The sequence below is a fragment of the Panthera leo genome, chromosome A1, assembly GCF_018350215.1.
Source record: "Panthera leo isolate Ple1 chromosome A1, P.leo_Ple1_pat1.1, whole genome shotgun sequence".
NCBI lineage: Eukaryota > Metazoa > Chordata > Mammalia > Carnivora > Felidae > Panthera > Panthera leo.
Window position 1 is genome coordinate 230818399 of NC_056679.1, and position 26894 is coordinate 230845292.

The window sequence follows — 26894 nt, forward strand, 5'->3', positions numbered from 1 at the left end:
GCATTCAGGGGGTGGGGGACTGAGTCAGCAGCGTGGCCCCATAAATGCTACCAGATGAACCCAAATGTGTTCTCCCTCAGGTATTATTCTGAGATGTTCTGAAACACACCAGCATTTTTTCTCATTTTGTTCCAAAATGTCTCTGGAGGAACAGTGCCACGGAATACTTGTTGTGGCCTCGCCTTCCAGGTCAGTGTTAACCATGGGGTTTTAGCAGAGTCAGCGGTCTTGTTGAACTTTGCCTTAGCCCCGACTGTGAATTCAGCTTGGGCTCATTCGGTCCCTGGAGTGTAGTTCCTTATTTTATCATGAAAAATAAAACAGCTTTGGAAGATAACCAGCTGTGCCTGCTGGGCCACAGTTCTTCAATTTATTAAGGAACTCCATGAAATCCTAGTATTCACTTACACGAAGTATTTCTATAAGAATGTAATTAAAAAGTTTTTTCTAAAGCCTGGGTGAAATGTTAACTCGTGTGATGAATTTTCCAGAGGAATTGGGAACTAAAATTGGGGAAGCTGAAAAACTGCCATTTTGGGTGTTGTAAGAAATTTGTAGGGTGCCTGGGTGCCTCAGTCGGTTGAGTGTCTGACTCTTGGTTTTGGCTCAGGTCACGATCCCAGGGTCGTGGGATCGAGCCCTGTGTCAGGCTCCCTGATGAGCATGGGAGCCTGCTTAGGATCCTCTCTCTACTTCTGCCCCTCTCCCCTGCTCACGATTTCTCTCTTTTTCTCAAAAACGAAAGACCAAAACAAAACAAAAACTTGTGCATTTTAGGATAGAAATAAAAATTTATATTTAGGGCTGTCTCTCAATTTGTTTTTGGAGATAACACTTTGGCGGACTGCTTTTAATTATTCAGATGTTAAAAAAAATACCTCCCCATTATTTTGGAGAAGTCCAAACGCAGTAAAATAATTAGATCCTACATATTTCAGACTGGGATATGAAGGGATCTGTGTGATGCTAAGTCAGTGTATCTCTAGCAGGATAACAGTGGGGAGGACAGGAAGAGTAACCACCATGGTGTGGTGGTCTGGCAACGTGTTCTTTTGGCTAGACTAAGCACTTTCCCCAGAAATCCCTTCTTGTAGTTTCCAGTTTGAGCTACAGGGATATTCCAGCTTGAGTCGCACCTGCCTGTCGCCAGCTGGGCTTTTCTTGCTGAATCTTTCAACCTAAAACCGTGGAAGGCTGATACTGACATGACTTGTACGGATTATCTAGTTCAATTGGGTTCTAAATTTCGTCCATTCTAAGAGTCACCTGGGAAGCTTTTTTGAAATACAAATTCCCCGGTGCCACTTATGAAGATTCTGGTTCAGCAGGTCTGGGCCCGGGACATCTGAATTTCCTTTACAAGTTTCTTAAGTGGTTTTGATGATAGGTCAACAAGTGGTTTTGCTACCCACTTGATTCTCATTTTATAGTTAGGGCAACCAAATCCAAAGAGAAGGGACATGTCTTTGGGTTAAAGAAAATGACAGGAGGAGGGACAAGCAGAGCCTGTGTCTTGGTAAACCTCTGGTTGCTACATTTGTGTAAACAAGGCTTTCTTCAGCTAGACGGTGATGTTTGACCAGTGACTGTGTTTGTGGTACAAAATGCCGAAGGAATAGTTCTTGAGGAATGCAGAGGAGAGAATATTAAATAAAAGAGTTGCAGCACTCAAGCAAACTTCCTGGAGAAGAGTTCTAAGAACTGGGGATGATTTGCATAAATGGTAAGACAGAGGGCAGCCTTCTCCCCAAGGTGGGAAAGCCATAAGAAGGCGGGGTCCCCCCCCCCCCAAGCAGAAGGTGTAACTTTAGACAATGAGTAGAGTGTAGGAAGGATCTGCTAGGTACCTTTAGGAAAATAGGATGGTAGGAATAAATTGCTTTTAAATGCTGTGGCAGAGGCACGTTTCATATTATAGGGGTGGCTCATAAAATTTGAATGTACAGCACATTTTGCCAATTGAGACTGATTGGGAGGAAACTTTTTTTTTTTTAGCTTTAAAGTACATGAATAAATTTCACCCCGAGCCAGCAAATTCTAGCAAGGCACAGAGTCTTGCAATGATGAACTGTCTCATTTTAACAACGGTGTTATTAAATAAGAAGTTAGTAACGATGCTTGGGGAAACTAAATTAGCAAATAGGGAAAAATGACATGTAATTAGTCATATCTAGCATGACTTTCCACGTAAATAGTACTTCCAAGATGCTGGAAGATGCTTAAAAACAGCCTTATAGAAACAATTTTGTGTTTTGATGGAAAACTAGGCTTGTCTAGAAGATGCCTTCCAGGCTGATTCTCATCTTTCAATGTCTTGGAGACATTTGACACTCGTGTAATTACAGGTGAATAGTAGATGAGCAGACTGTGTCCTGTGTCATTGCCCTTCTTCCCCATCCTGTGGAAAAAAGCCAATTTGCTTTCCTTTGCACTTTCAACATTTTTTTTTAACTCCATATAAATGTGTGTGCTTTGACTTTTTTAAAAAAAGGTTTTTATTTTTTTATTATTATTTTTTATGAATATAATTTATTGTCAAGTTGGCTTACATACAACACCCGTTGACTCTTTTTTTGAACTGGTTTTAATACCTGCCTGTCTTCCTCATTCATTAATGAGTAGCACAAAATCTGTAACACGTCATTTTTACATCTGTGTGACATCATGATTTCACCCGGCTGAAAATGACCCTTGAACGGTCCTATTGTCTGTTCACAAACCTTACTCCTGTTGTCTTTTTATCTTACCGATTTGCCATCTTTCTGGCGGGAAAGATCTAAGTCATCTTTTATCTGGATTCGCACATTTTCCAATTAGAAGCATCTAAATTAATAAGGTTCTATGTTCCGGGTCTTAAGATTTGTGGTCAAATTCTTGTGGCCTCAGGAAGCTGGTATTTTCTCCACTGTCACTTATTTTCCAAATGCACATTTCTTCCCGTTTCTTTAACCTTCTTTGGAGCCAGCTGACTTGGTTATGATAACTTTAGAGGACCAGATATAACACAGTGGGGGCAACTGTAAGTATGCAACAACTTATTTTTATTGTAATTAAAACAATTTTTTAATGTTGATTTAATTTTGAGAGAGAGAGACAGAGACAGAGCAGGAGCTGGGGAGGGGCAGAGAGAGAGAGAGGGAGACACAGAATCCTTAGCAGGCTCCGGGCTCTGAGCTGTCAGCACAGAGCCCGATGTGGGGCTGGAATCCACGAACTGCAAGATCATGACCTGAGCCGAAGTCGGACGCTTAACCGACTGAGCCACTCAGGCGCCGCTATTTTATTTTTTTAATGTTTATTTATTTTGGGGGAGGGGGGCTAGGGAGGGCAGCGAGAGAGAGGGGAGGACAGAGGGTCTGAAGCAGGCTGTATGCTGAGAGCACAGAGCCCAATGCAGGTCTCGAACTCACGAACTGTGAGACCATGACCTGAGCCTACGTCCCATAAAGTGGGCCACACACCAACTGAGCCGCCCAGGCGCCCGGTAACGACTTATTTTTAAAAACAGCCTAATTTAGATTTACAACAGGGAAGTCCCAGGCCCTAGGAGCCAGGCACTCTCGTAAATTTCACAGGCCGGCTGTCTCGCTGCTTTTGGCTTTCCTCCCCCGCCCCCGCCTCCTCCTCCCCCTCTGCCCTCCCGTCCCCGCCCCTCCCCTCCTGCCCTCCCCACCCCCCCCTCCCCCACCCCCGTACGCTCCGAGCCTCCCCTCCCCCGCCCGGCCTTCCCGGGAGGCCTGGAATCCCGGGCAGCCACTGGCCCGTGGGGATCCGCCGCCCTCCGTCACCGCGCGTCCACTTCCGTCCCGGCGGGAGGCGCCTCCCCTCCCCCTGCCCCGACCGTCCCCGGGCCCGGCGGGCAGCCTCGGCGCGGGGAGAACGCAGGCTTCCGGCGGCGGACAGGTAGGTGCGCTCCGCGGGCGCGCGGGAACGCGCGCAGCCCGGCGCCGCGCTGCCTCGGCGCGAGTGTTTGCAGCAGCTCGAGCAAGTCTGCCCTGCGCACAGGTCCCGAGCCGACCAAAAAGTCCTTTTCCCAAACCTTTTCCCAAAGCAGCAGTACATTATCACCGCAGAAAAGCAACCTGGGCCGGCCCACTTGGGTATGTTTTCCTGTCCTGTTCAGCCACCTCTGTCAAAAACGTAGCTGCAATCGTGCTGTGCAGAAACTCGTTATTTATTTTTTCCATAGAACGCTGTGTCCGGAGCCTTTCTTCCATGCCTTCGAATGGAATACTCTTTGTAATTATTGTCCTACAAGTTGGGCATTTCAGTTGTGTGGTTTTTGCCAGTACAAACCCGTGGGAAAGATGAGCCTATTTGCATCAAAATGTAACCAAACCAAAGGAGAGTTTGTCCCCCCCCCCCCCCCCCAAGTGCTGCAAGCCATTACGAATTGACACCAAGCTTTTGCAGAGGAGAAAAATAGGCGATTTATTGGTGTGGCCCCCCAGGAGACCGGGGGCAGCTAATGCTCAAAAGTCCAGAACTCTCGGATGGCTTGCATGAGGGTTTTTAAGGGCAAAATTTGGGGGAAGAGGTCTTGTGAGAAGGTGGACACCTTTGATTAGAGGCCCATGAGGTCCTACTAGCAGGTGACCTGGTGCCACTTCATCTGGTGCCCTGGAGGTCTTTTCCATTTCAAGGGGCTTGGAATCTGGAAAATATCTTTATTTCTTATGTTAGAAATTGAAGCAAGCATTCGTATCCCTTGAGCCTAGGCCTTTTTGTTCCTTGGCTGGTCTGGCTGTGCCTTGGGTAGATATGACCTCTGGTGTTTCATGCTTTCATCTGAACTGACAAGAGGGATGCGGGCTTCAAAAAATCATTATGGGGGGCACCTGGGTGACTCAGTTGGTTAAATGTCGGACTCTTGATTTCAGCTCAGGTCATGATTTTGAGGTTCGTGAGGTCAAGCCCCGCATCGGGCTCTGCGCTGACAGTGTGGAGCCTGCTTGGGATTTTCTCTCTCTTCCTCTCTCTGCCCCTGCCCCTGCCCCTGCTGTGTGTGCTCTGTCTCTCGCTCTGTCTCAAAAAAAAAAAAAAAAAAAAAAAAAAAAAATTATTATCCCCATTTGGCAGTATTTCCTTAGGGTGGGTACTACTGGGTCTAGAGAGGAGACCATGGGTCTAGCATCATGGCATCTTTGGTGCTCGGTACCGGGTGCGTGTTGCCAAGAAGAACTGCACGGGTCACCCACTCAGCCGTGTGGGTTGGCAGGCGAAAGTGTCTCCTCTCCTAGGCCTTGCTGACATAGGAAACTGCGATCAGGCCTCCTTGCTGATGGAAGATATAAGCTGATGTTTTCAAAGCCCATTTCAAATAAGGTGGTCAGAAGTGAGCCCCACAGGTGTCTGGGGACACACTGTCCAGGCCTAAGAACAGCCTGAGAGAAGCCAAAGGCAGCCACGTGATTGGCTTGTTTGCAGGCCGGTGGGTCCTCATTACATCTACCTTTCTAATCAATGCTGTCTAGACCTGTCCCCTATGGAAAATAGAAGCATGATTGAGGACAAATAGATCTGGAGTTGTTGAAGTTGGTAGAATCATCTGTGGGTAAATAGGGCCCTGCTTTCCCAGCTGCAAGATCAAAACTCAGTTGCCAAGCAAGTTCCTGCAGTGTTTACCCAGTGAAGGGAAAACACTGAACCTTCCCCTTTAGCCACTGCCTTCCCCTGTTACCTTTCAGCCTTTGTTTGCTTTCTGATGGTTTCCAAATCTCTGAAGCTTCTAGAAATTTCTTCCTGGACTTCTTTGCTTGTTACAGCCCCACCTATGCCAATTCCCTTTGCTTGTTGAAATCTGTTTTCTGTTTCTGCTGGAGAACTTCACTGCACCGGGAAGTCTGACTTCTGAGCTATTTACGTCCTTGAGGGTATGAAAGTAGGAAAACCCCATCCTCTGGGCCATACGTCACCATCCATTTCTCACCGTTTTGACTTCTGGAGAAAAAAGGGGAATGTTATTCAATAGCGTTGTTAAAAGATCATTTTCAGGGGAAGGTGAGAGCGTGACTCTCATACAGACAGAAAAATGAGCACATGTTGGGGTGCCTGGCCGGCTCAGTCGGTAGAGCATGCAACTCTTGATCTCGGGCTTGTGAGTTCGAGTCCCACGTTGGATATAGAGCGATTACTTAACATTTTTTTTTTTTTAAATGAGCATGTGTTAAAGATTCTATTTTACTTATTAAAGAAGGAACCAGGCAGATTTTATAACTGATTCAAAAGAGAAATCAAGGACAGGTATATATGGGGCAAAGGAATGCCTCAGGAAGGTTCATGTTAGGGGAAGGGGCGGGAGGTTTTATCCTGATGGGGTCCCAATAGTTCATTTTTGCTTTTATTTCCCTCGCCCCTGGAGACACGGCAAGTAAGCAGCTGCTGCGGCCAAGGTTAAAGAGGTTGCTACCTGTTTTCTCTCGTAGGGTTTTGTTGGTTTCCTGTCTCACATTGAGGTCTTTCATCCATTTTGAGTTTATTTTTGTGTCTGGTGTAAGACAGTGGCCCGGTTCTCCCAGCACCATTTGCTGAAATGGGTGATGGGCATTCAGGAGGGCACTTTTAGGGATGAGCACTGGGTGTCCAATGTAAGCGATGAATCACTGGGTTCTACTCCTGAAACCAAGACTACATCGTATGTTAACTCACTTAAAAAAAAAAAAAAGAAATGGAAAAAAAAAGGAGATAAGGCAGGACATGTTAGCTCCTTGGAATTGGCATCAAACGGGCGCCAGTGATCCCCATGGGTCTTGACTTGTGATATTGTGGAGGTGCTTGGTGTGTGAAGCAGGGCTGCAGGGGGCTGAAGAACAAATCATTCATTCATGGCGTTTGTTAAGGAACGGAAGGCAGACCTTATTCAGGACCTTTGGGATAGGTGTAGGGCCCACCGCAGTGGGGTTTTACAGTGGGGGAGAGAGATTGGGCTCAACCCTGGAAATAGCAAAGAAAAGTGAGGATTTATAGCCAGGGAGTGGGGTGGTGGGGGTCAGTGGATGGAAAATGACTAAGAGGAAACGTCACAGGGGATGGGAGTTCTGGATAAACCGACCTAACAGGGTTCTTGCAGAAGACAAGCCAGAGAGATCAGACATCGCCTGGGGGTGAGGGGGTGGACGATGAGCAACCAGATCAGATATCAGGGGTCAGGGATTCTGTGAAACTGACTTAGCGGGATTCTTACTGAAACTAGGCACAGCAGGGATGCATCCAGAAGCCCCACACAGGCCTGTTTGAGAAGAGAGGTCAGCGGAGCTTGGTGAGGGAGAGAAGGTTGGTTAAGGGACCGTAAAAGTCACTGTGGGAGAGTGAGGCTTGAGATCAGTCACATGTTGGTGGCATCTTGGGTGAATGTCATGGGCGGATCATGAGCATTAGCGCTGCCGGCCAGTGTGGCCTCGCCAAAGAAGGTGCGAGTCAGGCTCTCCTGTGCAGGGGTGCGTCTCAGTTATCCTTGGCACCATGAGGAGGGTTCTGAGTTCAGAGGCTTCCCTAGTGGAGACCATGGATCTGGTCTCGAGGTGGCCGGTGAGTTTTGCCAAGCCCACCTGTCATGATGCAGGAAAGCTCTTCCTCTCCTCCTCCTTCCTCCTTCCTCCTTCCTCCTTCCTCCTTCCTCCTTCCTCCTTCCTCCTTCCTCCTTCCTCCTTCCTCCTTCCTCCTCCTTCCTCCTCCTTCCTCCTTCCTCCTTCTTCTAAGATTTTATTTTTAAGTTATCTCTACACCAGCATGGGGCTCAAACTCACAACCCCGAGGCCAAGAGTCATGTACTCCATGACAGAGCCAGCCAGGCGCCCCAGAAAAGCCCTTCTTGACACATTTTATGAGCCCCCCACCGTCCACGTCAGACCCCCTGTCCCGTCCCTAAGTAGGCGGAAAGCACAGCACTGTCGCTCACGCAGAATGACCTCACGGTGAAGGTCATGCAGAAGGAACTTCGTGTTTCTGTAGAAAACCTCGGTCATCCGTGGGGCATCCTTCCCGGCCCGTGGTCTTTGAGCCGCTGCAACTCTTTCTTTGTAAGTGGCCAGTAACCAACAAGTTAGTAAATTCTGTCCTGTGTGGCTGGATTCATGGCTTCCTCCCTCCTGCAGAAAACTCCGTTTTCTGTCCTTTTGCAATTTCAGCTGTGCTGTCGTCCGTATGCATTTGTGCTCTTTTCTTTTTTCCTTCGAACCAGTTCTCACATCTGCCTCGTTCCTTCTTCTTAGAGAAGTAAAATCCTTCACGTGTTCATTGTTGTAAATCTGCATGAGAGTCATGGTTTTCCTTTCCTTGTGAAAATTATCCTTTAACAAATGTGTCATTTGGGGGAGGGAGGGGGCAGAGGCAGAATCCTGGAAGGGCTGTAGAGGAATTTTAGTGTCCTCCTGTCAGTAGGGCCCACCTGGGTGTGCTCCCCCAGGCGCTTTCCCTGGGAGCCACAGGGGGGCCACAGGGGGGCCACGGCGGGCTGTCCATGGAAACCAGCTTCCCTGCCCTGTGGCCTTGGCCCAGAACACACGATGCACTACTCTGCTACATGAGGGGTCTGGCCGGAGTCCCGCCTTCCACACCCAGGCCTCTCCCTGCCACTGCCTGCTTGCGTAGGATGCATCCAGACAGTGGCTCTCCTGGCCATAAACATTCCTTCTGGAAAGTGGGTATCAATTGGGGGCGCCTGGGTGGCTCAGTCAGTTGTGTCTGATTTCGGCTCAGGTCATGATCTCACGGTTTGTGAGCCTGGCTGGCTCCTGATTTCGGCTCAGGTCATGATCTCACGGTTTGTGAGTTCAAGCCCTGCATCGGGCTCTGTGCTGAGGAGTGGAGCCTGCTTGGGATTCTCTGTGTCCCTCGGTCTCTCTATCCACCCGCCACTCCCCCCGACTTGCTCTCTGTCTCTCTCAAAATACATAAGAATAAACTTAAAAAAAAAGTGGGTATCAATTGAAGATAAAGTAAAAAGATTCAGGCTCGAGGCCCCTTTGGAACGGCTAGGATTTTTCGTGGTCTCCACGTCCCCATAGGACAATCCAGGTAAGCAATCAGCATAAAGAATCGGCTGTCAACAAATAGTGCATTACACGTAAAATTTACCGCTCTTGGTGCTGGATTGTTGTGACTTCTCTTGCTAATAATAGTTTCATAACATAGGTTGTGAAAACAAACCCGTGGGGAATAGATTCAAATCTTCTTTGAGCAAAAGACCAGCTCTTAATATGTGTTTCCTTAAAATGTAAGTTATTTGCCTTCCAGAATATTCTGGAAAGTATAGGAAATAGTCTAACAGCCACCCATATTCATGTGACCCACGCAAAACAATTGGAACATTTTGTCCTTAATCAAGACTTTCTGGGGCTCCTGGCTGTCTTAGTCGGTAGAGCATGTGACTTTTGGTCTTGGGGTTGTAAGTTTGAGTCCAATGTTGGGTGTAGGGATTACTCAAAAATAAAAATCTTAAAAAAAAACAAAAAACAACTTTCTTAGGAAGTTACATGTAACAAATGCGGTTAAAGCCAGCTGTCTCCATCCTTTCTCCCTTGCTAGTAACCACTGGCTAATCGTGGTGTGTTTTATTCCCATGCATCACACTTTTACTACAGTATATTTATTAATAAAATAAGTACTATTTTGGGTTCTTAGTCTTTATTTAGCATCAAAAAGGACATTGTCTTTTTTTTTTTTTTAATTTTTTTAACGTTTATTTATTTTTGAGGCAGAGAGAGACAGAGCATGAACGGGGGAGGGTCAGAGAGAGGGAGACACAGAATGTGAAACAGGCTCCAGGCTCTGAGCGGTCAGCACAGAGCCCGACGGGGGCTCGAACTCACGGACCGCGAGATCATGACCTGAGCCGAAGTCGGACGCTTAACCGACTGAGCCACCCAGGCGCCCCAAGGACATTGTCTTTTTATATAGCATTATGTTTCTAAGATTTATATCGGTAAATACACGTGTAGTTTATTCACGGAGTAGTTATGAATCTATTTGTTTCCTGGGGTGGCCGTAACAAATTACCACAAACTGGGTCACTTAAGACAACAGAATATTTTTCTAAAGGTTTTTTTTTATTCTTAAGCCATCTCTACACCCAGCATGGGGCTCGACCTCACAATGCCGAGAGTAAGAGTTGCACGGTCTGTACACTGAGCCAGCCAGGTGTCCCAGGACAACAGAAATTTATTCTCTCACGGTTCTGGAGGCCAGAAGTCTGCAGGGAAGGTGTCAGCGGGGCTGTGCTTTCTATGGACCTACAGAGGGGGATCCTTCGTTGCTTCTCTCCCAGCTTCTGATGGTGCCCGGCCATCCTTGGTGTTGCTTGGCAGGTAGATACTCCAGTCTCCACCTATGTCTCCATGGGGCCTTCTCCCCTGTGTGTTGCTGTATCCAAATTTCCAAAATTAGGGGCAGTGGCCACCCTAATCCAGTATGACCTCATCTTAACTTGATTACCTCTGCAAAGCTCTATTTCCAAATAAGGGCACATTCATAAGCTCTGGGAGTTAGAACTTGAACATACCTTTTTGGGGGACACAACTCAGCCCACAGTAACGACTAAATCGCAGTTGACCCTGTTTTCCTCCTGAAGGTCAATTCGATTGCTTCTGGTTATTGCCGCCAGGAACACGCCGTCTGTCCTCACCACGCGCTCATACACACAGGTGTAAATCTCTCTAGGGAGTACACCCAGCTGTGGCATTTCTGGGTTGCAGGTGTCTTTATCTTTGACTTTGCCAGACCTTACCAGACCAAAGTAGTCTGTCTCGCCAGAGTTTGTATTTTGAGTTTGTATCAGCTCACGTTCCTTCCTCTTTCCCTGTATGGTCACCAACTCTTGGTGTTAACAGACCTTTTTGCCAAGCTGATGCAAAATAGTGTCTTTCTTAGGTACAAAATAGTATAATTTCTTAAATACCAGTGAGGTTGAATGTCTTTTCAGAGGTCTGGGTGCCACTCAGGGGTACCGTTTTGTGAGTTGCCTGTTCAGATCTTTGGAGCATTTATCTCTTGGGTTTGTCTTTTCCTTGTTGATTTATACGGATTTTCCCTATATGTTATCTAGATACTAAATCTTCTGCTTTGAGAATAATATCTCAAATAATAATACCTCTTCCCCACCTCCACCACCCCCTGGGCTGTTTTGAAGCACATCCTAGATGTCTGGCTGTTTCATCTGTATATACATCAGCAGGTGGCTGTAAAAGATACAGATACACACACACAAAACCATCACTTCAATAGTCGTATCTGGCCCTTGCCCACCAGTCCGTTAACAGTAACTCTCAATATCACGAGATATCCAACCAGTTCAGTCTCCCCCAGTTGTCTTATAAGTGGTTTTTACAGTCACCTACCGCTGTGGATTGCATCGTGTGTCCCCAGAGTTCATAGGTGGATGCCCTAACCCCCAATGTGACGGTATTTGCAGGTGGGGCCTTGGCCGATCAGGTTGAGATGAGGTCATGAGGGTGGGGCCCCATGGCGGGATTCGAGCTCTTCTAAGAAGAGGCCAGAAAGCTTGCGTGTGAGGACACAGCGAGAAGGCGGCTGTCCGCAAGTGAGGAGAGTCCCCCTCAGAGCCCCACCTTGCTGGCACCCTGACCTTTGACATCCAGCCACCGGAACGGTGAGAAACACATTTCTGTTGTGTCAGCTGCCCGGCCTGTGGTATTTTGTTATGGCAGCTCGAGCAGACTGATGCGTACTTAATGAAATGTATTAATCTTTTTCTTTATGGTTCATGGTTTTGGGTCTAATGTAAGAAATGCTGCCTTGCTCCAAGATTCAAGGAAAAGGTGTTCCCCTTTATTTTCTTCCAACAGATGACTTCCGCTTTTCTACTCAGGTTTCTAACCATCTGGCAGGGCAGCGACGTGGCAGGTAGGGATCCACTGTGATCTCGTCGCATCTTACGCCCCTTCCTTGGCCAGTCCGTCTTTCCACCTCGGGTCTGCCTGCTCACCGTGGATCCACCTGCCCCGTGGTGACCTCCAGAGCCTGGTCTGTTCTGCTGCATCTCGCTGCCAGCCTCAAACCACCATCCCGGACCTGGCTGGGGGCACATGGCCTCAAGGACCGTGTACAGTTCCCTGGTCCTTCATCTTCCCACTTCTTCTGTCCCCTCCCCGCCTGCTCTCACCCTGACTGTCAACTCTGCTGTCAGTTTTCTGAGCAGATGCGCAGAGCGTCCTCGGCCCCCTGCCCCGATGTCATCCACCCCTCCTCCGCCTCCCCTCCTGGGACCGAGGAGGACCCGTCCATGCTTCCAAGGAAGGTGGGTGGTCCCCTGCTCCCCTAGCTCCCCTAGCTCTAGGGTTTGTGAGCAAACAGCTAAGAAGGAATTTTGGTGCAGAAAGGTGATCTTATTATAGCATGGGGACAGGCCCTGTGGGCAGAAAGAGCTGCCCAGGGGTTGTGAGGAGGGACTGGTTGTGTACTTTTTAATTAGTGGTAGTTAGGGAGAGCGAAAGTCCCTAAGGAACTTGGAATCAAGGCTTTCAGGACCTTGAGGGGCTAGTTGCTGTTAAGATAAGGTTACTTTTAGGCTTTTTGTTTTTTTATGTTTATTCATTTATTTTGAGAGAGAGAGACAGCACACGCAGGGGAGGGGCAGAGAGAGAGAGAGAGAGAGAGAGAGTCAGTGCAGAGCCCAACGCGGGGCTCGAACTCACACACCGTGAGATCATATGACCTGAGCTCAAAGCAAGAGTCAGACGCTTAACCAACTGAGCCACCCAGGTGCCCCAAGGTCACTTTTAGTCTTTAATTAAAGTGAACATTAAAGCACTAGGGCAGCGGTGAGTTCCTTGAGGAAGGTCACGCTCTTATGTGTCAGGTGTCTGTCAGTGGGCTGCAAGCTGTCAGGAAATTCAACTTAAGCTACATTTCTCTTGCCTTTGTGTCCCTCATCACCTGGCACCGTGGGTTGGGCTGGTTTTGCTTTGTTTTCCTCTGTGAGGCACCCGTTCTCATCCACCTGTAAATGTACTAACATTTCTTCCGTTAAAAAATAAAAAGACCTGTTGCTCTGCCTTGCCTCCGTCTGCTCGCTCTCTTTGCCCCTCTTTCTGGTAAAAGCCTTGAAGAACTTCTGTGTTCACGCTGTCAGGTTCTCTCCTCTCATTTGCCCCCAAGCCCGTTTGCCGTCATGGCCACCAGACCTGTTCTCGTGGAGACCACCCTGACGTCCACACTGCTGAGCCCTGTGGCCACCCCTCTTGCAGAATGCCTGTGTCTACAGTCTCCCTCCTTGAAAACTTGTCTTCGTGTGGCTCCAGGCTCGTGAATGGGGGGTTCCTCCCTTCTGACTGTTTATTCTCAGGCTCGCTCTTTCCCCAAAGCTTTTAATGGTGAAGGCCCCAGGGCTCGCTCGCTCTTCTAGATCCTTCTTCTTCCTTATCTCTTCTTATCTAATCATTCCTTTAATCATGCCATTCATGCTCAAGGTTTCCAATAGTATGTACTGCGGATGGATTCTCGTTATTTACAGTATAGTTGACTTTGAACAACATCAGAGTGGGGGGGGGGGCGGTTAGGGGCATGGACCCCTGTGCAGTCAAAAAATCTGCATGTAACTTTTGACCCCCTCAGAAATGTAGTTCCTTATAGTCTGCTGTTGATCGGAAGCTTTTCTGGTAACATAAACGGTTGATGAACACAGAGGGTGCATGCTCTGTGCGTTATACACTGTAGTCTTACAATGAAGTGAGCTAGTGAAAAGAAAATGGTAAAAACATCATAAAAAAAGAGAAAATACATTTGCAGTCCTGTGCTGAATTTATTGAAAAAAAAAAAAATCCACGTGTAAGTGGACCGTGCAGTTCAAACCTGTGTGGTTCAAGGGTCAGCCATAGAACGTGCTTACGTTCTATAAAGTCACAGGGACACTGAACTAGCAAATACTGAACCATGGCTCCAAGAGGAAATACAGGTAGGGTTCTATGAGCCTCTGGTCATGTTTCTGTCGACTGATCAATGCATAACCTAGTTTTTTGTGTGTTTCTGTGTAGAGACACCTCATTTAATACATAGGTGATTCATTAACATTGAACTCGCAGTCAACAGGTGTAATGTGTGCCTGAACTGAGCTTGTCTGCTGCACACGTTATCTTTGTAGGCCCATCGTAGCCTTCGTGCCCTATTACTAGACAGCTCTTCACTACTGTGCATGGAGTCCATTCTTTAAACACCGCAATCACCGCCAAAAAGCACAAAAATGCAAAAGATGTGGCGCTAAATAGAAAGTGAAAAGGATACTTGTTTACAGCGTGAGGGCTGATATGGGAAGGCGGGGCGTTGCCTTGTTCGACCTTGGCCGGGACCGTGCATGTGGGTGACTCAGATTTTTCAGTGCTTTACAAAAGTCCGTGGATGGTCGCAGTATTACTGCAAGTATTGATTTTGGGGTTGCAAATAAGTTTTGTGACTAGGCAACTTCACGTGCATGGAAGCGGCAAAAAATGAGGCTTGGCTGTGTAGGCTGACCATACTGTATCAAGTTTGTACTTCCGGCTTGGACCCCTGCCCCAAACTTGCTGTTCTGCGCGGTCCACGGAGCTTGTCGAGCAGACATTTCAGACTTCCCAGGCTCCGCATTTAAGTCCTGACCTCTTCAAACCTGCTCTTCCCAAGTGTCCTCCTTCTCATTTAAAGACAGTTGCTCAGGCAAAACCCCTCATCCTCCTGTCTCCTCTTTGCCTCAGTTGGCTTTCCCTGCAAATTCTATCCAGACCCCAGCCACTGTCAGGGCCTTTATTGTCCCTCTTCAGTGGGTGGTGTTTTTTTTTTTTTTTTTTTTTTTTTTAATGTTTATTTATTTTTGAGAGAGAGAGAGAGAGAGCACAAGCAGGGGAGGGGCAGAGAGAGGGAGACAGAGGTTCCAAAGCAGGCTCTGTGCTGACAGCAGCAAGCCCGATGTGGGGCTTAAACCCACAAACCGCAAGATCATGACCTGAGCCGAAGCCTGACGCTCGACAGCCACCCAGCCGCCCCAGTGGGTGGTGTTTTTTGTCCTGGATTGGGAACGTCTTGCTCTGAGTAGATTTGCTTCTGCTTCTGCTGGTGCCCAGGGATTTCACTGCCCAGGGTCAGTTATTGGGTTAAATGTCATAGTCTAGGTAATCCTACTTTGAAAGGACAGTGGACATTTGGGGGGACATTTGGGGGGTTATTTTTACCTTCTCTGGGTTTTCTAATCACAGTCTTAGTCCTGGTTGGTAGCATTTTCTTTTTTTTCTTTTGTTATTGTTTTTTGTTTTTACGTTCCCCACTAAATATAAACCTTTTGGGGCCCTGACACTTCATGGGGTGTCAGCCATGGATCCCTATCTTATGGGGTCCAGAGGCCTCACTGGACACATCCTAAGCATCCGGTGGTGTTAGAGCTCGTTCCTGGGTTTAGCCTTCTCCCCAGTATCTCTGGGCTCCCTTAGTGTCTGCTCATGCCAAGCTGATCCTGGCTTCAGGTCTCCTCTCCAGTCCTGGCTAATCCAATCCTCTCCAATCCCTTCTTTTCCTATGAGTTCCCCATTTTAATTTTTATCCGTTGGTTACATTTACTTAGGTATTTTGAGTGTTTGTAATGGGAGTGGATTCCCAGCTCTTTCCTCCATAAATACACGATATGTAGAGTTAAACTTAATTATTTTTTGTACTTTTTTTAATGTTTATCTTATTTTTGAGGGAGAGAGAGAGAGAGCAGGGGAGAGGCAGAGAGAGCCAGAGACAGAATCCGAAGCGGGCTCCGGGCTCCGAGCTGTCAGCACAGAACCCAGCACGGGGCTTGAACCCACAAACCGCGAGATCGTGACCTGAGCTGAAGTCGGACGCTTAACCGACTGAGCCACCCAGGCGCCCCATTTTTTGTGCTCTTGATTTTAATTTACTTGCTGCTTACAATCTTTGGATTTGCACCATTCAGATCATAATGCATGTTTCTCTCTCAGTAGCCCAACTTAAATATCTCCAATGGCTAACGAGGCTCATCCTTGTCCGTGTGACATTGGCCATAAGATAGAGTATGGAGGGATGGGGCGCGAAGTTCAAGTCGAGCACATCAAGGCTTATGTCACCAAACCCCCCTTCGACACGGGCAAGGCTGTGATCGTCATTCAAGACATATTTGGCTGGCAGTTGCCCAATAGCAGATACATGACTGACATGATCGCAGGAAATGGATACACGTATGTATGCAGTTCTGTTTCTTCACTTCATGGAAACCTCTGTGATCTATCTTGATCCCTTCAGGGAAAACAAAACCACAACACCCTGACCGTGCGCTAAGCTGTCGACGTCCTTGTCTCGCTGGGCACAGGTAGATGGGGACTGTGGATCACACGAACCTAAAACAGCACCTGGAGGCCACCGCTCCCACCGCTCCCAGCCCAGTCCAGCCAGCAGGCTGCCCGGGGCTGGGGTTTCTGTTGCCCAACGGGGTCCTTTGGGTGGAGACAGAACATGAAAAATGAGCATTGCCGCCCGTGATCTACAAAGCCCCCTCAGGCGTACAAGTCCTCTCTCCTTCAAAACGACCCCCTGAGGTTGGGCAGTGCAGGGTGCAGTCTCTTCTTCAGGTCAAGAAAATGAGGCTAAAAGTGGGTAAGCGACCTGTTAAGGTTACAGGGCCGACTGGGACTTGAACTTGGATTCTTCTGACCCAGGCTTCAGGGTTCCTTCGACGCCGGGAAGGAAGCACAGCTCCTCCATCCCTGGCGATGACCTTTATTTTCGGAAGCAGGTCTCTGGCCAGAGCCGTGCTGACCCACCCTCCGGGGTTGACGAGATGAGGTGGGGGGGGGTGTTCGCGGACGCAGCGGACTGGCTTGTTTTCTCCGCGCGGCCCATTTCAGAACCTGCAGTAGACCTTCCCCTCCGGGCAGGGGCGGGGGAAAACTGCTTAGTCATGGTGACTGGACATGCTCCCCAGATGTGCCCTCTGACCTGAGGCTAACTCGAAAGGCCAGCTGAGCCTTGCGACTCCTCCAGGGGGTCGGGGACACCCCTGCGCTCACCACCCCGCCCCTCCCGGGCCCACGCCTCCCGGGTCTCCATCCTGTGCCATCAGTCTCGTGGGGAGGGCGCCCTGTCCGATTGCCTCGTCATCTCGGATGGGCTGGGCTGCAGGCGGCCGTCAGAGGCCGTGCACCTACGCTTGTGAAATCCGAAGTGGTGTGGCCCGGTGCCAGCTGGCCTCTCGGATGTGATCAAAGCTGGCTCTCGTGGGCACCACTTTTCTTTTCCTCTGAAGCAGAATCTCCCTCGTAGCCCGGGTCTTAACGAGCGTAAGCAAATACCGTGTGCCACCAGCTCCAAAGTGAAGGTCAGTTGACGTCCCTTTTTTGCAGAGCCATCCTTCCAGACTTCTTTGTGGGGCAAGAACCCTGGCAGCCTTCTGGGGACTGGTCCACCTTCCCGGACTGGTTGAAAACAAGAGACGCCAGAAAGATCGACAGGTAAGTTATCACCCGTGTTTGTGCTCCCCCTCCTGCCCGCCCCAGGACCCCTGGAGAGCAGAGAAGTGCGTGTGACATCACCACTTGGGCACCCACCTTCCCTCCCCTGTGGCAGGGCTTCCATGGACACATGCTTTCGTGCAGCACAGAGTGTGTCCCTGGAGGTGAGGTCCCGGCAAGGGCTCCTGCGGTGCCAGCAGGCTCGTCTGCTTCCCCCTTCCAGAAACTTCATGGCACTGATGCCAGGGGAACTTTGCGGAGGTGCTGCTTTGCGGGCGGTACGATTTCCCTTGACAAGGGGGCTTTTGGGGTCCAGAGGGTGGACATTCCTTCCTTCCTGTCCTGGCCGCAGAACCAGTTGAGACAACGGGGAGAGAAAAGACGCCAGAGTCAACACCAGCCCCGGCTCCGTTACCGCTCAGCTGGTTGGAAACCCGAAGGGCCGTCCCCTCCCCCCAGCCGAGACCTGCCCCTACTTCCCCCCTCTAACATCCCCCCCCCGCCGAGACTTTGGGTCTTTACGCCAGGGCTAGACTGCCATTGTGCCAGGACCCGGGGAGCATTGAGAGGAAAAGCGGGGGATCCCCCAGGATCTCAGCCTTTTAGGAAATTAGCTCCAGGAGTCCAGAAGCAAGGACCAGACCTCCCAGCTGCCAGTCAGACACCCTCTTCTGTCTGGACTCAGTGTGGAGGGGGAGAGGGGCAGGATTGTTCTCTGATGCCCAGTTCCTCCTGAGCAAGTAAACGTGAGCCCAAGGCAAAGGAGCTTCCCCACCACCAGCCTTGACTCTCACCTTGGCCACTTGTCCTGAAGGCTCTCCTTCCCTGTCACCTGACTTTCTCCCACCATGCACCTGAGCCTTTTTTTTTTTTAATTTTTTTTTTTAATGTTTGTTTATTTTTGAGAGAGACAGAGACAGAATGCGAGTGGGTTAGGGGCAGAGAGAGAGGGAGACACAGAATCCGAAGCAGGCTCCAGGCTCCAAGCTGTCAGCACAGAGCCCAACGTGGGGCTCGAACTCACGAGCTGTGAGATCATGACCTGAGCCGAAGTCGGACGCTCAACCGACTGAGCCACCCAGGCACCCCGAGCTTTGGTTTTGATAAGCTGCTCCCCCAGCCCAGCTTGGCAGAACTAATGATGTGGTCCCCTGCCTGTGGCCGCTGGGTCCCTGGGACTGTCTGTTCTTTTCTTCTATCACCAGAGTGCCTTCCAGAGCTGGCCCCTCCTTCCACTGGGCTGGTGGATCCCAAGCAGACCTGTGCCCGTAGCCCCAAGGGGCCTTGGGTCCTGCTTCCCCGGCCCTGCCTCACTCCCCTCACTCACTGGGCCACCTTTTTTTAGGGGCCTGTGCAGGGTAGCAGCACGTTGTGGCTCAGGCCAGGGTCATCCTAGGGTCTCTGTGCAGCTTGTGGGGCGTGGGGGGTGCTGCCCGCTGCCTTGGGAGCTCCCGGCAGGCGTGGCCGAGCACCCGGGGCTGTGTTAACAAAGTCGTCGCCCAGTCCCTCACTGTCCTTGGGATGGCCTCCGGATGTCAGCTGCCTTGTCTTTCTCTGCCCCATCCTGAGGAGTCTCCCTGGGATGAAGGCCTGGCTCCCCCACCTCAAGTCAGGGGCACCGCCAGGGGCCAGGGCGCTCCAGGCTCCCCTGGGGAACTGTCCGAGGCCTGCGTGGAGATTGCCACTGCTAGGTTCTCCCGTGCAGACCCCACTTCCTTCCCTCCTCTCCCGCAGTGCTGGCCCTGAGATTCCTGGAATAACTCCCCTGCATGCTTACCTTTCCCAAGTCCCTCCTGGGGGACGTGCAACCTCAACCTGAAACCCCAAGAAAAGCAAAAGGAAGCAAGAAGTTCAGAGCAAATGAGAAGTGGAAGCGCAAGAGGCTGGGATGTGAATGCAGCAATTCAGCTTTGCAGGTGGGGCCGGGGTGGGGGAGGGTAGCTGTGTGGGCCTGCCTTCCATTCGTGAGCACAGAGCAGAGGGGTCGTTTCTGGCAGGTGTGGGAGCAGGCCAGTGGGACTCTGCCACAGGGGAAAAGGAGAGCTATGCACTTAAAAAAAAAATTTGTTTTAAATGTTTATTTTGAGAGAGAGAGAGACAGAGTGCGATCAGGGGAGGAGCAGAGAGAGAGAAAGAGGGAGACACAGAATCCGAAGCAGGCTCCAGGCTCTGAGCTGTCAGCACAGAGCTTGATGTGGGGCTCAAACTCATGAACTATGAGATCATGACCTGAGCTGAAGTTGGACGCTTAACCGGCTAAGCCAGCCAGGCGCCCCTAAATAAAAATGAGACATTAAACAGAAACACTGACTTTGAAAGGAGACTGAAACCCTTGTGTCTGGTCAAGTTCTTTTGTTTGCAAGTAACAGAAAACCCATCTTGAATGCTTACTGTTTACATAGTCATGGGATATTTTGGCTTATAGAACTGAGAAGAGGTCGTTTCTGGCTTCAAGCAGGGGTTGGTTCGCAGTGCAGAAAGTATCCCCGGGACTTGCCTTCCCAACGTGTCTCCACTCCACATCCTGTGCACTGGCTTCATTCTCAGGGAGCTTTTGCCTCTGGGTGGCAAGATGGCTGCCGCAGCTCCGGCCCCCACATTGGTCTCTTTTCCCGCAAGCCAGTAAAATTCTCATTTTGCCCTGATGGTTATGACTCAGTCACAGGTCCATCCTTCAACCAATCACTGTGGCCAGGAGATTGCTATGCTCTGGTGGTCAGCCTGACCCACATACTTCACTCCTGGAACCTAGGGCAGAGTTCGCAAGGTATAAGAATCAAGCATGGGTTGGGGGAGAGGTTCATCCAAGGCTAAACTTTGGTGCTCCCAGAAAAGCAGGGAACACATTCAGAGCAGCACAAGCAAAGGCCTGTTCACTCGAGTTACAGTATTTTTATGGAAATGGCCTCTTTCTTGTTCCCTCCAATTAAGGCAGATTTTTTTTTTTTTATTATTATCGTTATTTATTTAATTTTGAGAGAGAGAGACAGAGCGTGAGCTGAGAAGGGGCAGAGAGAGAGAGACACACACACAGAATCTGAAGCAGGCTCCAGGCTCTGAGCTGTCAGCACAGAGCCTGACGCGCGGGGGTCCAACCCACCGACCGAGAGATCATGACCTGAGCTGAAGTTGGACGCTTAACCAACTGAGTCACCCGGGAGCCCCAAGGCAGTTATTCTTGCGATCAAAGCATTGAAGGAAAACCTAAAGCCCCAAATGTCAAAAACCATTGCTTTTTCCATTTCAGTTTGCAGAATTAATTACTGCTAACATTATGAAAATAACTGTTTGCATGCAGTGGTATGATACACGTATTTAAATGTGCTCAAGGATATGCTATGATTAAAGGAGAAAGGAAGGAGGAAGTGCAATGGGATGGCTTTCTTTTTCTTTTTCTAACTTGTAAACCACAATTCTTCCTTATCAGATCAAGCAGGACTTTCTGGCTGGCCTCGCAGCCCTGCCTCCGTTGGGGTGTATTGCTTTTAGTTGAAAACGCAGAGTTCCAAACAATCAATTTGCAAATGAGCCATTTACCAGACTGGGCCACTATTCTTGGTCCTCTCCTGGCTTAAATAGTCCTGGTGGCTTTCCAAATCCCCCCTCTGCTCTTTGGGGACACCGGAGGGAGGAGTCCGGAGGTGCTGAGTTGGGATGTTAGCTGAAGGGGTGAACGTGCCAAGTTAGAGAGTTTGGGGAGCCGCCCAGTTGCTGCCGGCGCCTGCCAGAGGAGGGCGGGCCGGGGTGCTCGCTGGGGGTGGATCTTGGGATCAGGCCTTAGGAGTGGTGCTTTGGCCTTTGGCCTTTATCCGGAGGCTGCGGAAAGCCAGAACTCTGCTTCCAGCTGGCATGCGAGCTGGTCTGATGTGTGGTTTGCTGAGAGCCCTCTGGCAGCCCTGACAGGTGATTGGAGGAGGCTGGGCTCGGAAGGGAGACCCGTGGGGAGACGGGTGGGGCGATGTGCGTCACTCAGGCAGGACGAAAGTAAGAAATCTCAGAACGTCAAGGAACAGCGGATGCCGAAGCCCTTGTTACTGTTGGTACAGCACTTGCTGTCCAGCTCACTCCCCAGGGGGCTCACAAAATCCCTCTTGATTGTGCGTGTGTGTTTCGCTGTTGCCTCCCCCGCCACCACCCCGCCCCTATTTTATTGAAATATAATTGACACATAAGGTTGTATAAGTTTAAGGTGTACAATGTGCTCATTTAGTACATTTATATACTGCAAAAGGATCGCCAGCCACCGTAGCCTTAGCCCACACCCGGTCCTGTCACATAGTTGCCGTTTCTTTTTCATGGTGAGAACATTTAAGGTTTACCCTTTTAGCAGCCTTCAAGTCTATCACATAGTATTGCTCACTGAGGTCACCGGCTGCACCTTACACCCCCAGGCTTGTTAATCTTCTAACTGGAAGTTAATGTCGTCTGTCCAGTCTCTCCCCCACGCCCCCCCTCCGGCACCCACTCTGCTCTCTGTTTCTCTGAGTTTGGCTTTTTAGATTCCACATATAAGTGATCCGTATCTGTTGATCCTTGGATAACTTTCTGTTCTAGAGAGGTCGATGCTGTCTTGAGGTTTCTGAAACAGCAGTGTCACGCTCAGAAAATCGGCGTCGTGGGATTCTGCTGGGGCGGAGTGGCTGTCCATCACGTGATGATGAAATACCCAGAATTCAGGGCAGGGGTGTCCGTCTACGGTAAATCTGCCTTGTGCATTTTACGCGATGGGAACAGGAGTGGTTGAGGGACACCCGGGAGCCTCTTCCCAAACTAGCGGTTCGGGGAGCAGCGTAGACCCAGCTGTGCAGAGATGGCCCGTCTTGAGGGAACTGGCTTTAACAATGTGAGTGTGGAGGTGGAGGTTGGTAATGCAGTAACCAGAGGAGTCACCTAACCCGAGGTCTCGATTTCTTCACCGAGGATGAAGGGGGTCACATTTATTTCTGTGATAATGGTGAATATCAAATATTCTTTACGAGGAACATCTGTGAAGGTATTTTTCCAAGACAGCAGTTATTTTCAACCGCACACACACACACACACACACACACAATATAAAGGAAGGAAAGAAAAGGAAAAGCGACTCTAAAATGTAAGTAGCAGCATAAACATTGTAGCCAAACCAACCGCACGTATGATAGCAGTGAGATAAGAACATTCCATCTCTATATAGGAATGGCATACTAAGTTCACAGTGTAGAAGCATTCGGACCATAAAAATGTTAAAAAAAGAAAAAAAGACGTGGAAGGCAATTTGGCTTTCTTTCATGATAGTATATTGTACAGTTACACAAAGGATTCTTATTTGGATTAATGGTTTCTTGCTGTGGCATTTTTGCTTTTAGCAAGAAAAAAAAACCCCTTTAAATAGTAACTTACCCCAAAGTTAATAGTCAGTTGTCAGCTGCCGCTGTGCAGAGGGGGCTGGCTGTTCCGGGCCGTTCGGTGCCCTGGTGTGAAATAGCCTGGTGGACGCCTCGCCAGCACCCCCTGCTGGCCGCTGTTGCACACTGCATGAGCTGCAGAGCCCGGCGGGACTCCAGGGCGTCAAACCTCGGTCCAGCCACACAGTGTGGCCTTAACAGAGCGTGGCCATCTGTCCTGTGGCTCCCTGCTTCTAGAGACGAGTTCCAGGTTGAGGGGAGGCTCTCTGGGCTCCCGCAGGAAATGGAAACAAAAGATTTCCATTATTTTCTCCCTTCTGACTGGGACCCTGTCCTGCACCAAACCCGAGTCAGGCTCCACGGTGAGTCTTCCTTCCGAGGAGGCCCCGACCGGGCCCTGACGTTGGCCCATTGGGGCAGTTCAGAGAGAACCCCCTACTTTTGATGTCTGTCCAAGTTCCTCACACCCCGCCTTCCGTCTCTTGTCAGCAAGAACCCTGTCCTGTCACCTGGCCAGAATCCGTCTTACCCCAGTGTTTCCTCTTCGTAATTTTCTGCCCACTGCCCCCCACCCTGCTCCTTGGCCGTAAATCCCCACTTGTCCTTGTATTTGGGCGGAGGGATCTGTCTCCCCTCACACCCTCCTGTGCGGTGGTCCCCTTTGAATACAGCCTCCTTACCAAGTGTCAGAGTAATCTTGCCTTTAACACTACGGTTCTTCTTAGAGGGGCAGCATATGGCACCTCTTTGGCTTATTTTCCTGTAGGAGTGGGCACACCCACGGTTGTTGTCCCCAAGGCAGGACAGGCTTCTGACCAAATGCTCTGTGATTCTGAAGGATGAAAGGTAACTTTTGCAGACGGACCAGGTGGCACATCTGAGACTTGACACTTGTGGTCTGGTCTGGGCACGGTTACCCCGTGGAACACTGTATGAACGAGGCCCCTTGGCATACTGAGGCCAGAAGCCATGGGGCTTGTGTGGACCTTGAGAAACTTCTAGAACAGTGGTGGTCAGAAGGTGCAGATGGACAGTCGTCACTTCTTTGTAAATGAAGGCGTGCCCCACGAGGAGGGAGCATTTTCGGGGCTGCTTCTGTATCTTTGCGTGCAAAGCCGCCGCAAGGTCTAATTCCGTTATTGGTGGCCTGACCCAGTGAAGGAGGTGGAGAGCAGGAAAGTCTGGCCACTTGCGTGGAGTTGCTAGAAAGAAAATAAACAAAACCCCCAAAGCACAGATTTTACTTTGAAAAAAATCAAGCCAAATCCACATGGTTTTCTGAGGCGCGTGTGTGGAAATCCAACCCCCGTGTCCCTGTCCCCAATTTCCAGGCATCATCAAGGATTCTGAAGATGTGCACAGTTTGAAGAACCCCACGTTGTTCATTTTTGCCGAAAATGATGCTGTGATTCCTCTTGAGCAAGTAAGTTGGTATCTTTTCTCATTTCTTTCTTTTTTGCTTATTTTCCTGTAGGAGTGGGCACACGCACAGTTGTTTCAATTTTTACTTTTTGAAGGAGAGAGAGAGAGCGAGCGAGCTCAGGGGAGGGGGAGAGAGAATCCCAAGCAGGCTCACTCAGCACGGAGCCCGATGCAGGGCTCAATCCCACGACCCTGAGATCGTGACCTGAGCCGAAATCGAGTCTGATGCTTAACTGACCGAGCCACCCAGGTGTCCCTCATCTCTGTATTTAATGACATGATTTGACCTTTCGGGGAAAATGTCTCAAAGGGTTCATTTCTTCCTCCAAACATTTTCAACATGAAAAATTTAAAGATGGGTTTTATTGGGGAATTTAGGGATTGTAATCCTCCGAATGTGCTCTTGGTGGGGCCTGGTTACTGGGCATAGAAGCTCGGCCTCCCCATCCTCCCACATGGAACCCGGGAGTTCAGATAAAGTGTGTCCTTAAAGACATGGGCGTGTCGGGGATCCCGGCTGGCTTGGTCGGTGGAGCATGCGACTCTTGATCTCGGAGTCGTGAGTTCGAGCCCCATGTCGGGGATAGGGTTTACTTAGAAAAAAAAAAAAAAAAGAAAAGAAAAAAACATGGGTGTGTTAAACCCAGTGTGTTGATAAGAAAAAAGCAGAAAATTGTGGTTCAAAAGCAGTCGCTTAGAAATTGTTATTATTCATAACTAATACACTATATTAATATAAACTTAAAACAATTTACGCTTGACTATATTGAGTATTTTGTTATATATTGAATGAGTATTGTATTATATATTGAATGATACACAAAAGATACTAATTTAATTTCAGGAAATTGATATTGCATCGAATTTTTACATTGCTTGGGATGCTCTCCTTTGCCAGAGCCGAGGACTCTTAGTTGTCAAATTAAAAGTAACAAATTCACAGTAGCTACGGAACTTAAGGCACCGATGTTAGACTTCTTTTATGAGCATTCAGAGAGGATTTGGAGAATGGAAAATATTACTAGATTGTTAAAGTCATACTGTCATGAAATCTTCCGCATTATCAGGTCTCTTTGCTGACCCAGAAGTTGAAAAAACACTGCAAAGTGGAATATCAAATTAAAACATTTTCTGGGCAAACCCATGGCTTCGTGCATCGAAAGAGAGAAGATTGTTCAGCCGAGGACAAGCCCTATGTTGATGAGGCAAGAAGGAATTTAATTGAGTGGCTGCACAAGTACGTTTAGCAGGGGCCAAGGGTACACTTTCTCAGAATAGCTCGCATGCAGAAATTTGCTTTGGGATACTTGGGTCGTTTAATTTTTACTATCTTGATATAAAATAAATCCAGGAATCCTGAAATTCATTATTCCATCTCAAACATAAATGCAGTAGGAAATGTTAATGCATGATACAATTTAATTTTGAACACATACACTAAGGGAAAAACAGGTCAGTACCTGAAGAATTTGAATGGTAGAGTTACTATCCTGTTGGCAAAAACCTAGGGCTGCTTATGGACCAGCTGACAGCTCAGCCATGGACTTCGTGGTTCTTCATTAAGTACATTCTTTAAAACGATGGGTGTGGCAGAGCCATGAAGAGCATGAATTGTAAACTCAGATTCAAAACCCAGCTTCCTTGGGCATTTGTCTGTCTTAATACGGATGAGTCGGTCATGTTCGTGGATTGCACTGGGAGAAATACTGAGGCTAAAATAGGGTTTCGTTGACCTAATTATATTGAGCCAATAAACTTACTTTCTGAATGCGTGGCTTTTTCTAAAAGCTAATAAAGAACAATGGATTAGAGTGACTATCTGGCCGTCTCCCAAGGAAGTGATTTTCCAGAACGTGGGCATCTTCGGGGCCCAGGGCCTGGGATTGCGTCAGGAATCACTCGTGCATTCAGTTGAAGGGTGGTGGCATACAGGGTCACGCTTCAGTTTTTATATATTTTAATTGATTTATATTAAATCGCGTGAACAGCTCAGCTCCTCGGCATTCCTGGCCACATGCCGTGCGCGTGGCGGTAGGAGCTACATGGGGCAGAGCCAGTCGGCGCCAGTAAAGGCCCTGCCTTTTTCTAGCCCCACCGTTGACTTTCCTTTAACCCGGTTACCCTCCCCCCACCCACCCCGTGACAGTCCCGCACTTGGTGTTCTGTGCCAGCCGCGAGTTTTACTTTGCAAACTAAGCAAGCCTCGGCTAGATGGCTGTGCACTCCCACTGGCTCCTGTGAGTCTGCAGATCCAGAAGGGTCACCTCGTGTCCCCTCACACCCCGGCCCCGGCCCTGCCACAGGTGCCCTCCATCCGGTGGGACCAGGGGGAGGGCATTTTGCTTGGGTCCTGGGTTGAGGGTGGGGCTCTTTCCTATCATCCTGGGGCTCTGGGTGGAGAGGGGAACTCATGGCACTTCCACTCTGGAAGCCAGGGACAAGAAGGGTGTCTGCGGCTTCCAGCATCCACACGCACCCCTTCCTTTCTTCCATCGCTGGGCTTTTGGAGTCCCATGTGACTGATGGCTTTACTTTTCTCTGTGACAGCAGAGGGGTGACGCGAAAAAGGGAGGAGTGATGTGGACCTCACCCCTGCAGGAAAATGGAGAGGAGGGGAGGGATTCCAGAGCACTTAGAAGAGAACTGGGAGGGCAGACAC

The 26894-nt window shown here is 49.3% G+C and overlaps 1 protein-coding gene across 6 annotated transcripts; it reads left to right on the plus strand.

Annotated features, from left to right (window-relative positions):
- Positions 1-3730: 3730 nt before the first annotated feature.
- On the plus strand, positions 3731-26003 carry CMBL (carboxymethylenebutenolidase homolog). 6 transcript variants are annotated; one of them, XM_042953156.1, is made up of 6 exons: positions 3731-3903; positions 15924-16160; positions 17322-17429; positions 21984-22126; positions 24145-24236; positions 25303-26003. In XM_042953156.1, the coding sequence occupies exons 2-6, from the start codon at positions 15946-15948 to the stop codon at positions 25480-25482; spliced, it is 738 nt and encodes a 245-aa protein (XP_042809090.1). In that variant the 5' UTR covers positions 3731-3903; positions 15924-15945; the 3' UTR covers positions 25483-26003. The 6 variants fall into 6 exon arrangements, with proteins under 6 accessions (XP_042809090.1, XP_042809096.1, XP_042809111.1 ...); XM_042953162.1 differs by having other exon boundaries at positions 15927-16160; XM_042953177.1 differs by lacking the exon at positions 3731-3903 and adding an exon at positions 3946-4100.
- The last annotated feature ends 891 nt before the right edge of the window (positions 26004-26894 follow it).